The 12,195-nt window shown below is 49.7% G+C and overlaps 1 protein-coding gene across 6 annotated transcripts in view; it reads right to left on the bottom strand.

Annotated features, from left to right (window-relative positions):
• WDR45B (WD repeat domain 45B) overlaps window positions 1-12,195 on the bottom strand; it is a 41,079-nt gene that overhangs the window by 26,362 nt on the left and 2,522 nt on the right. For 5 of the 6 annotated variants that reach the window (XM_038546212.1, XM_038546206.1, XM_038546207.1 and 2 more), the window contains exons 2-3: window positions 8,644-8,718; window positions 3,005-3,106 (exon numbers count right to left, since the gene is read on the bottom strand). In XM_038546212.1, the coding sequence (XP_038402140.1) occupies window positions 3,005-3,106; window positions 8,644-8,718 (177 nt within the window). Of the gene's footprint in view, window positions 1-3,004; window positions 3,107-8,643; window positions 8,719-9,112; window positions 9,614-12,195 lie in introns of those variants that run through there. The other variant, XM_038546210.1, reaches the window with a different exon arrangement.

Below are 12,195 nucleotides of genomic sequence, written 5' to 3'. Positions count from 1 at the left end.
CATGGATAAAAAAACAGGGCTGGGGGTTTCTCTCGACCCCCGCCCGACGGTCCTCACTCTTCTCAGTCGCATTCTGCTGCACACACTCATGTGGTCCACGAAGCATCAGTAGTTTGCGTCCCAAGGGCTGAGAACATTACAGATGACCCCCAAGGATGAGGAGGGCAGAAGCGCGCAGGGGGAAGAGGCACAGGCCGTCTGGACCCCAACCCTTGCCACTCTCCGGAGCCTTGTCTCGCAGAGCTGTCCGGGAAGAGCGTGAGGGAGGGACACTGCCTCCGTTGTGAGCCACGGTCCCCAGGGGTCCCGGCCCTATGACCAACTGGAGTCCTGGAGGTGGGATTCGGGGCAAGTTCTGCCAGAATGGACTCCAGGACCTCAATTTTAAATCAAGAGATCACAGTACCTAGGAGAACTACCAAACTTTTATAAAATTTACTACTGAGAAGGTAAAAATTTATAACTATTCAAATATGGAGCAGAGACTTCTGTTCTTACCCCTTCAAAACACCATCCCTGTTTGCTAAGTCTCTTCATTCACAAATCCCCAAAGTGGGCTCCCCTGGGGGTGAGGGTGCAGGGGGTGGGGGGGGGCAGTCCGCCCGCAGCCCCCTCGCTGAGATCACCACCTCGCAGGCAGAGGATTCGCACACAGCTCCCAAGTACACTGCCCCGGCCCCGCAACCTAATGTCAAGTCTGCAATTCAAGCAAAGGTAAACTGGCCCAATCCAGCCAGGGTCCCAAAGATGAGCCACGTCAAGTGTCACAAATATGAGTAAACTCTTTTTAGAAACTTCTGGAAACAGCATGACGGATCCCAGGAGCCAGCAGCACAAAATTTCACTCACAAAAGGAAAGTGACCAGATGCAATGCCCCAGGCAGTGAGAAAAATCCACGGACCCGGGGTCACTGTTGGCCTCCCGCTGCCCCCGTGGCTGGAGGTTCTGTGTACTGCCCGGGATTTGGCAGGTCTGCCTTTTAACAGTTCCTGACAGCAGGTGTGTCCCCTAGTTCTGGAACTCTCCGTCCTGTGCCCTCTAAGCTCCTGCCTGAATCAGGAGGCCTCTCGGCTCCGAGCAGCCAGCCTGCTCGCCTGCTTGCACGGCGACCACCCATCTCCAGTCTCATTTTAACTCTTTCATAAACCAAACACCAGCTTCTTCACGTGTCAACAATGTGGATCTTATTATCTACAATTACTAAAGTATTAAGAGTCAATTCAACAATTTTGATATTGAAAAAAACCTGAATCTCATAAAAGCTTAAACAAACCAAGTTGTTTTTTAAAACTGCCTTTAGTACTCTTTTACAAGAAATAAATTTAGGTTTTACTCAAAATTTGTTAGAAAATGGCTTTCATCTAAGTCTGTAAATTTTCTGAGACGTTAACTTCTTGGGTTTTTTTGTAAGAGAGAACAAAAATGACAGGTGAAGGAGACCCCACGGTGGCCCACCCTCCGGTGCCATGGGAGGGCCGGGCTCCACGCTCTCTTTCCTCCTCCGTGAGCAGTAACACGCTTCACGGCAAGGCAAACACCGACCCAGCAGGTGCCAGGGGGAGGAATTCTTTTTTTTTTTTTTTTTTTTTAAAGATTTATTTATTTATTCATGATAGACCCATAGAGAGAGAGGTGGAGACACAGGCAGAGGGAGAAGCAGGCTCCATGCAAGGAGCCCGACGTGGGACTCGATCCCCCGACTCCAGGATCGCGCCCTGGGCTGAAGGCAGGCGCCAAACCGCTGAGCCACCGAGGGATCCCCCAGGGGGAGGAATTCTGAGGCGGCTCCATGCCGGGCTTGAACCCACAACTCTGAGGTCAAGAGCTGAACGTCCAGCCCCCCAGATGCCCCTAAAGTAACCTTTATTCCACAGTGACCCCTCCCTGCACCCCGAATACACTGGCTTCCATGTCACGTCGGGACGGCCTTTCTCCCAAGCCACACGCTCTGCTCCCCCGGGCTCACCCCTGCGAGCAGCTCTGCTCCCCACCCCACTCACGCCCTCCACGGGGCTCCCCTGACAGCTCTGAGCCGGGGCCGCAGAGCCTGCCACAGTCGTGCACCCCACGTCGTCTCCAGGAGACCTCCAGCTCGCGCTCACACCCACGGCACCTCCCGGAACCTTCTCCTCCTGCCGAAGCTGGAAAGAGAGCACTCCACCCCCTCCCACCTGCTCAGGAACCATCAGCAGTGGGCTCGACCCCACAGTCCTCCAGGGCCGCCAGGTCACCAGCACTTGCCACTCACTTCTCTCCCTACCCCTTCCTGTGAGTAAGGGCAGCCGTGTCCGCCACACTGCTTCTAGACGAGAACATTCCTAAGCCAGGACGGGGCTGCTTTCCTGATTCCACCTCCTCTGTACCCGAGGTCCTCACCCACTGCCCCAATCCCCCTGCCACCCCTTCCGCTGTCCTGCCCTCCTCTCTTTCTCTTCCCCCGAGAGATTCCTGGGTCTACAGGCAGGGAGGACACAACTGTGGTGGGTAAAGTTTCTGTTTCTCTCCTACTTTAAAAACCAGACCTCTTACATCGCAATCTGTCTGAACACAGACCTACACCCACTCTTAAACCTAGAGCCAATGTGGTTTTGTTCTATGTGGCAATCAAAGCGATGCTCCTGCAAATCAGTGCCTCTTTGTAGGAAGAACCACCTTCCCATACCTCGCTTTAAAACAAACCCCTTAACATTTATGATACCAACCCACAGTTGAATACTTAAAACAAAACCGGGTCCACAGGCACGGCGTGCCCCCTATTTGGCCAACATTCACTGAAAAGCACGTGCTTTACGTCAATAGAAGCAAGTGACCCTTGCCATACACACTCCCGGGAACAGCAGAATCAAGCCTCTCTCTCCAGATGCCTCCTGTTGGTGACTAGTCCTTCACACTCCACAGGGCTACCAGGGAAGAGCAAATGGAGCTGCAAACCCCAAGATGCTCTAAAAAGTTCCAGACATTACAACACATGAGGCATGATCATTAAGCACACTGTCACTTTACCTTTGTTGGGGGGGTATTTCGGCTTTTTCCCACCACCAACTAAAGCTAAATAGTTGCAGCGAAATAACATTTCAACATGGCCAACTCCTCCTTCCAGAAATTCTGAAATGATATTGAAAAAAAAAGTTAGTATGTGTATTTTACAATTCAAATACAGGAAAAAATGAGAAATGTAACACTCAGCATTTGACTTTATCAGCCATCTATACCTGACTACCATCAGCAAGGACACTGCTGGGTGGCCGGGCAAGACAAAGAGTTGTGGGCTTGCACTTCCCTTAGCAGCCCATCCTCATGAGCCGTGTTTCCAGGTATAAATGTGAAGCCCACAGCACCCTAAGAAGCCAATGGACCAGGGCAGCCCGGGGGGCTCAGCGGTTTAGCGCCGCCTGCAGCCCAGGGCGCGATCCTGGAGTCCTGGGATCGAGTCCCGTGTCGGGCTCCCTGCATGGAGCCTGCTTCTCCCTCTGCCTGTGTCTCTGCCTCTCTCTCTCGCTCTCATCAATAAATAAATAAATTCTTAAAAAAAAAAAAATGCTTCAATGTAAAAGCAGGGTTTATAACTTTTTTTTTTTTTTGAGTTTATCATTTAAAACACCTTTCACTGGTCTGAAATGCTCAAAAAGTATTCATGAATTACGTTAAGAAGAAAACATCGGCAGATCTTTAGATGTCCTCCACGACAAAAGGAAGACCAACAACCCTTGCTCAGGGAAGGCAACAGGAACCCGGTGAGAAGTTTAGGGTTCAGAGAGACAAACCCCACTCTGGAAGGTTTCTGTGGCAGAGGAGGACCAGCCCACGCTGCTCTCCTCAGCTCTGGGGAGAAATGACCAGAGCTCCTGGCACAGGGAGGGCACGGCAAAGGGCAAGAGAGGAAGCAAAACCTCTGAAAGTCAGAAATTAACAGATCAGTCACGATTATTCAAGATGATTCCAAAGTTCATCAGCTCACTCAGTGAGAAATGCAAAATTCACGGCCTAGTAGAAACGCTAGAAAGGACTGACAATCCACTTGACCCTGAGTGACACGGGAGTGAACTGCACAGGTCAAATTATAGCAGACTTTTTTTTGAATAAACACAGTTTGATACTGTAAATGTGTTTTCTCTTATGATTTTTTTTCTCTTATGATTTTAATATTGTTTCCTTCTCCTGAGCTTACTTCATTGTATGAATACGGTATATAATACGTATAAAAAACAAAACACATGTTAACTGACTGCTACTGATAAAAAGCTTCTGGTCAACAGTATACTATAAGTGGTTAAGTTTTGGGGAACCCAAAAAAAAAAAAAAGTTTTGGGGAACCCAAAAGTCATACATGGGGGCGCCTGGGGGGCTCAGTAGTTGGGCATCTGGCTTCGGCTCAGGTCATGATCTTGGGGTCCTGGGATCAAGTCCCATGTCAGGCTCCCTGTTCAGCAGAGTCTGCTTCTCTGGCTCCATCTCTCCCTCCCCCTGCTCATGCGCGTGCTCTCTCTCCAGCTCTCTCTCTCTCTCTCAGAAATAAATCTTCAAAAAAAAAAAAAAAATGTCACACATGGATTTTCTTTTTTTTTTTTTTAAAGATTTTATTTATTTATCTCTGAGAATACACAGAGAGGAGAGAGAAACAGAGACACAAGCAGAGGGAGAAGCAGGCGCCATGCAAGGAGCCCGACGTGGGACTCGATCCAGGGTCTCCAGGATCAGGCCCTGGGCCGAAGGTGGCGCTAAACCACTTGAGCCACCCGGGCTGCCCCTAATTCCTGTGTTGTTCGGGATCAACAATAATATCTTTATACAAACATCTAGTAACTTCCAATTTTTTCTCTCAGATAAAATCCTTTGGGTATAATTGATGAATTCAACAGTATGTGTGTCTGTAGTGAACACATTTTGCCAAATCACCCTACAAAAAGATTCTACCAACTTGAACTGTACCATTGAGGCCACGAAACACGGGGCACCCGGGGCTGGAGTGGCCGCCTTGGGCCCAGGTCGTGACCCAGGGGCCCAGGACGAGTCCCGCATCGGGCTCCGCGCAGGGAGCCTGCCTCTCCCTCTGCCTGGGTCCCTGACTCTGTCTCTCATGAATAAATAAAATCTTTAAAAAATTAAAAATAAAAATGGCCGTGAAACAGGCCATGCCATGGCCCGCTTCTCGGCAGCCTCCGCACGGCTGCACGCTGACGCGCTACCGCCACCCCTTGCGACACTCATGTCCCCCACCTTGCAGGCTTCTCTCATTGCTCTCTGGTCCCTTCATCTCGGACACACCGGGTGAGCGCACGAGCACGAAGTCCAGGTGAACCTCTGGGACGTCAGACAAACGAGGATTAAGGCCCCAGCACACAGTCACCTCAGGTAGGCTGCTGGACTGGGTGACGTCAGGAATTGTGCACGACAGGTCACCTTTTATTTCTAGATACTTACTTGGGTGTGTCACCAAGGACCCTGCCCATTTTGTTCGTCACTGTCCTCTGCACCAGGGCAGCACTCGACAAGGGAAGGCACCGGTCACCACCCGCGGGCTCAGCAACAGGCGGGCCTCACCTGAGCACGGCCTGTCACATGCTGTGCTTTCTAGCGGTGTCCTTGCTACTTCCCCACATATGGCTGCCGACAGCCCATGGTGAGCACGGGTCACATGGAGGGACAAGTGAGGGACTCGGAAAACGGGAACACCTCCGAACCCCTCTGCCCGCCTTGCAGGCTGTGTACGCTCACTGAGCGTAGGCTACGCAGGCTCTAATCACCTGTGCACCACAAAAGAGCTGTTTCTAAATGAAAAAGTGAAATTAACTTTTAACGAGTACTCCGTATTGGGGATCCCTGGGTGGCTCAGTGGTTTAGCGCCTGCCTTTGGCCCAGGGCGTGATCCTGGAGTCCCGGGATCGAGTCCCGCGTCGGGCTCCCGGCATGGAGCCTGCTTCTCCCTCTGCCTGTGTCTCTGCCTTGCTCTCTCTCTATCATGAATGAATAAATAAAATCTTTTTTTTTTTTTTTAAAAAAAAGAATACTCCTTAACTTCTATAATCACTGGGTATTATTCTATCCAAATGCATCATTCCTGAACCTTCCGTCTTGTGTATGCTCAGATGTGAATCAGAGTCCTACACTCGGGCCCCACAGCATCACCGTGAACACCAGGCAGTCCTCCCTGGGTCTCCACGGCTTTCCTGGAGCGGAGCAGAGCTGCAACCGCTTCAGGTGTGAATAAGACCCAGGACCCTCAATGCTTAGGAGGGTCCAACAGCTCCAATAGCTCCCAGTCCCTGCCAGCGGCGGGCACAACTGCAAGAGGCAGTTCACGGCCAATCACATCTACTCAGTGCCACAGTCACACTGGAGAGAACAGGGCCGACAGCCCAGATCTGGGGGTGATTGCTGAAATGCAGGCACACTTCCTTCCTCCTCATTTAGGAAACACAAAGCGCAGAGATAAAACAGGAACAAGGTCCAGCCTGTTTTGCATCCAGTTGTAAGTTGCCAGAAATGTAACAGCAGACCAAGTACAGTGCAGAGGCATGGACTTCTCCAAATACACCATCAAAAAGCACAGCATGGCCCCACCAGGATCCTTTTCAAACTCACTCCAGCTAAGCTGAGGGAAAGCCTGCTCCAGACACAGACACAGTTCAGCTGAGCAGCAGGAGGACAGTACTTGCCCTCAGTGTAACAATGGCAAACGTTTCTGGAAATTTTTTTTTTTTTTTATGATTTTTTTAAATTTATTCATGAGAGAGGCAGAGACACAGGCAGACGGAGAAGCAGGCTCCATGCAGGGAGCCCGATGCGGGACTCGATCCCGGGTCTTCAGGATCACGCCCTGGGCTGAAGGTGGCGCTAAACCGCTGAGCCACCTAGGCTGCCCTGGAACTCAGACTTTTAAAGCTTCTTGACTAATGTATTTTTAGAAAAAAATCCTGAATTTGTTATAAACATTTCAGTAATTAGGAAATAGCTATCAATATACTGCTAATGATTCAACCTAAAACTAAGCCTGTAACTCCTAAACTTCTAGAGCACTTTAAGTAAAAAGTATCCTGGAATTTACAAGTCAAATTGTTTCAAAGTATTTTGTAACTATTTATCTATATAAAGCAGAGTTGTCTTAATTCACTAAGCAACCAAAAAATAAAAGTCAGATACTCAGAAGACTGATAGGAGACTCCCACCATGACCCGTGCCCTGTAAGAGCGCAGGGCCGCTGACAGAGCAGGAAGGCACGAGCTTACACAGCACCTAAGAGCGTGCCAGGCACTAATCTACCTGTTTTGAGCATCCTAATTCATTGATCGTCACACTAATCTTGGGAGGTAGACAGTTATCACCTTCATTTCCCACAAGGCGGGGCCCAGGGGAGGTGAGGAACTTGCCGCCCCAGGTCACACAGCAGCCTGGTAAGGGATAGAGCCAGATTCCGCTCAACAGTGTGGGCCTAGAACCTGAGCCCTGAACTAGTCCCTGCGCCGTCTTTCTCTGATAATGGAAGTTGTACAGCTGAGCCCACAAAGTCAAGTCCTAGGTGGAAAGCACTACTGTTTTACAAGCCATGGCCACGGTCAGAAAGATTTCTGAAAATCCCTGAAGCTGGATTATTAGTTATGATAATGAAAGGGGGCTGTTTAGTGGATGTAGTAACTACCTCCTACAGACAAGAAACAGTTCCACTCAGAAAATATAACTTGTGCACTGAATTAAAATGAAAACAAACCACAACTGTAGAAAGAAAAAGGATGTTTCTCATTTTCTTTGATTGATCTGAGATTTGTTCATCTGTTGACAAAGCTTGATTCTCCAATCAAGTAAAGTGTAGGAGACACCAAAAGCTTAAGAAAAGCATATTAGGAGAAAAATAAATTGGAAAAATTCTACCTGTAAAATTTACCACTTTTTCCTGTCAAATGGCAAAAAAAGTCCACCATTATATTAGTATACAGAAGTCCTGACTCCACCTAAGAAGCTTTTGAAAACTTGTATTCCACAAAAACATAACTTAAAACACTGAAATATGTAAACAGAAGCCACTATAATTTATGGCTACAGGGCAGCCCAGGTGGCTCAGCGGCTGAGCATCTGCCTTTGGCCCAGGACGTGACCCCAGGGTCCTGGGATCCAGTCCTGCATCGGGCTCCCTGCAAGGAGCCTGCTTCTCCTTCTGCCTGTGTCTCTGCCTCTCTCTCTCTCTCTGTGTCTCATGAATAAATGAATAAAATATTAAAAAAAAAATTAAAAACACTATTACAAATAATATTTTCTAAGCAGTCATTTATCAAGGGTCAAGAGTCCCATATACTCTATTAAACCCATTACTTGAGTTCTCTACGCCCTCCTGTTCAGCAGGGAGAGAGAGAATGGCCCGCAACAACTACACCGTGTTCTCCCACTGCAACCAGCAAGACCTGAAGACGGGGCAAACACACACGACGCTTCAAAGTTCACACCTCCCAGAGCAATCAGAGTTGGGCCGTGCCATCTGGACCACCCCTGCACCCCCACCCCGTCCAGGGGGGCAGAGGGCCATGAACCTCTTATTTAATTCTCAAAACCAGCACCCCACCCACCCCTCCGCTCTGCCAAACATGGGATAAAATGCAGATTCTTTGAGGGCTGCAAAAAGGGAGACACCATGAAATGTCACCTATTCTTACCTTGTTTCTCTTTTTCTTTAAGCGGATCGGTGTTATAGACTCGGAATCCGTTTTCCATCCCACATGCAAAGCATCCTAAAGTGTGAGAGAGACACATTAATCACTGCAGTGAGATCTCAGCTAAGGACCCCAGGCCCGAAATAGCAAAAACAAGGGGACTGGAGAAAGCTGCCTTTCCTAAGCCCCTTCCAGATGCTCTGACCACATGGACATGGTCTGCTCTCGCCACAACTACCCTCCCAGGGCTGCTATCACATGACGTGCATAACCTAGCACAACACTTTCGGTCATCTAACTTGAAAAAGAGCCTTTGGAATCACTCCAGCTTCCTCCTGCAGGGTCTTTCTCTGGCATTCCTGAAGACCAGCTCTGCCCAAACACTAATTCCAGGAGGGGCTCACCAGCTACCTCCACAAGCCCTTCCACCGCCACACGCTTCCCTTAACACCTGCCTCCAGCTAACACTCACCACTGGCTTTCCCACTCCGAACATGTCTCTCCAGTGCTGTGTGTCATACACCAAGATCTGGAAAGGCAATGACAGAACAGGAAAGCCCAGGCCTCCCAGAGGACAGCTGCGAGCCAGCAATCCTAGCAAGTGTGGACACAGCAAACCGGGGCAGGGGAGGAAAGGGCTGCTGCAGTACGGCCTTTCAGGTGGCCTGAGGCCTCCCACGACCTCCTCCTACCTGTCAACAAGCCTAAGCTTTAAATCCGTCACAGTTACACACCAGGTTGTTAATGGTCCAATTAACGTCGCCAAGATGGTAAACATGACAAATATACAGTACATTTAGAGGTCTGGGACCTCTCAACCCACTGGTGGACTGTAAACCACTACCACAGCTCTGGGACACTGTGTGCGCGAGGTACTACAGCGGTCAACTCCACCCCGACGTGCATATGCCCTGCAGAAGTGACAAGGCATGTTCGTCCAAGGCGTGCATAAGAATGTTCACAGCTGGGATCCCTGGGTGGCGCAGCGATTTGGCGCCTGCCTTTGGCCCAGGGCGCGATCCTGGAGACCCAGGATCGAATCCCACGTCGGGCTCCCGGTGCATGGAGCCTGCTTCTCCCTCTGCCTGTGTCTCTGCCCCTCTCTCTCTCTCTCTGTGACTATCATAAATAAATAAATAAATAAAAATTTAAAAAAAAAATTAAAAAAAAAAAAAGAATGTTCACAGCTGCACTAGTACGTCCTAATAGCCAAAAACTGGGAACCCACCCAAATGCCCCCCCACCCTACAATGGTAGATTGATCTACAATGATCCTCAGCAGTATGGAAAATGTGTTGCAAATGTGATGTTGAAGAAAAAAGTCAGAAACAAGAATAGAGACAAGCAAAACTAATGCACGCCACTGTGAGACGGCAGTGGGGCGGTGACTGGACGGAGCACAGGATGGCCAGGTGGGTTCGGTTCCTTAACCTGACCGCTGCTGGAAGGTGATTTCAGGTTGGCAGACTCGCCAAGCTCAACACTTAGGGCATGTGTGCTGTCAAGAATGCCTACTTCCATAAAAGGTAGAAGGAAAGGTATTAGAAACATCCAAGGTTGGCGACCGCCCTCTAGAGAGGCTGGGCATCATCCTTGCTGTCTTTACCCAACCTTTTCCCACAGAGGAAGCCCCACCCAAAGCTGGGGACCCCACGGAGCCCTGGGTTAGCCAGAATCACGGCAGAGCTTGCCCCACAGACAGGCACACCTTGTGTCATTCTGCTTCCCAGATCCCGGCGTCTTCCTAACTGAAGGTTTGGCAGCGCTGCCTCCACTACGTCTATCAGCACCCTCGCCCACAGCACCTGCTCGCTCAGGTCTCTGTGTCGCGTTCTGGTAATTCTAGTAAGATGGCAAGCATTTCCACTATTAGCTCTGTCACAAGGATTGGTGATCAGTGATTACGATGGAGATGCAGATGATGGCTAGTATTCTTCTAGCGATGAAATAGTTTTAAGACCCTACCTACTCATCTGACAGAGTGAGAGACAGAGCACAGCAGGGGGAGCAGCAGGGAGAGGGAGGGAGGAGCAGGCTCCCCCTGAGCAGGGCGCCCGATGCGGGGCTCGATCCCAGGACCCTGAGACCATGACCTGAGCCCAAGGCAGGTGCACAACTGGCTGAGCCACCAGGCGCGCCAGCAATGAAGTATTTTTAATTAAGTTATGTGCAGGGGTTGGGTCACCCAGCATCTGCAACCCCCAGCATCTGCCTTCAGCTCAGATCATGATCCTGGCATCCCAGTATCAGGGTCCTGGGATAGAGCCAGAGCCCCAGCCCCATATCGAGTCAAGCTTCTTGCTCAGGGGGGATCGGCTTCTCCCTCTCCTTCTGCCGCTCCCCCTGCTTGTGATCTCTCCTTCAAATAAATAAAATCTTTCTTATTTTTAAAGATTTATTCATCCGTGAGAAACACAGAGAGAGGGAGAGACACAGGCAGAGGGAGGAGCAGGCTCCATGCAGGCTCTCTCCAATGTGGGACTCAATCCTGGGACCCCAGGGTCACGCCCTGAGCCAAAGGCAGATGTTCCACCACTGAGCCCCCCAGGTGTCCCAAATAAATAAAATCTTTAAAAAACTAAGGTATATATATACATTTTTCTTTTTTTTTTTTTTTTAAGATTTTATGTATTTATCCATGAGAGACACAGAGAGAGAGGCAGAGACACAGGCAGAGAGAGAAGCAGGCTCCATGCAGGGAGCCCGATGCGGGACCCGATCCCAGGTCTCCAGGATCGCGCCCTGGGCTGAAGGCGGCGCTAAACCGCTGAGCCACCCAGGCTGCCCTACATTTCTCTCTACACGTAATGCCACTGCCCACTTAACAGACTATGGCATAGGGTAAACGTAACTTGCACATGCACTGGGAAATCAAGATATTCATCTGAATGTCCTGTGATAGCCCCTTACTGCAGTGGTCTGGAAGCAAACCTGCAGTATCTCTGAGGTGTGCCTGTCGGGCTCCTCACAGAGCCCACATGCAAATACACCACGACTACACCACCCCCTGCTCCAGCCCCCACCGCCCACCACCCCCTCCCAGGAACTACAGTGAAGCAGGCCAAGGATAGCAATCTGTGGCCTCAGGTCTTGATCCAGGGGCGATAAGCAAGTATATGGAGAAAGGGTACACACTCAAATTTGAGTTTCCCAAGGGACTAGAAAGAACATTGGGAGCCAAATTATACAAATGTACATGTCAACACTTATAAGAGTCTTGAAGACCATCATGCAAATTTTCTCTAGAAGATAAAAGTTTAAATGTCAAGAATTATGAGCGAGGTTTTTCAAAAACGATTTCTTGTATACCTGAAATGAATGTAATGCTATGTGTCAACTATATTCCAACTAAAAAACTTTAAAAAAGCAATTTCAAGCCAAAAGTTGCAACGAGCATTAAAAATGCTGAGTAGAGGGGTGCCTGGGTGGCTCAGTCGGTTAAGCATTTGACTCCTGGTTTCAGCTTAGGTCATGGTCTCAAGGTTATGAGATCAAGCTCCCTGTCCACAGGGATCCCTGCTCAGCAGGGAGCTGGCTTGGGGTTCTCCCTCGCCC

The sequence above is a fragment of the Canis lupus genome, chromosome 9 (genome assembly GCF_011100685.1).
Source record: "Canis lupus familiaris isolate Mischka breed German Shepherd chromosome 9, alternate assembly UU_Cfam_GSD_1.0, whole genome shotgun sequence".
NCBI lineage: Eukaryota > Metazoa > Chordata > Mammalia > Carnivora > Canidae > Canis > Canis lupus.
Note: the sequence above shows the minus strand (reverse complement) of the source record. Positions and strands in the feature narration are given on the sequence as shown.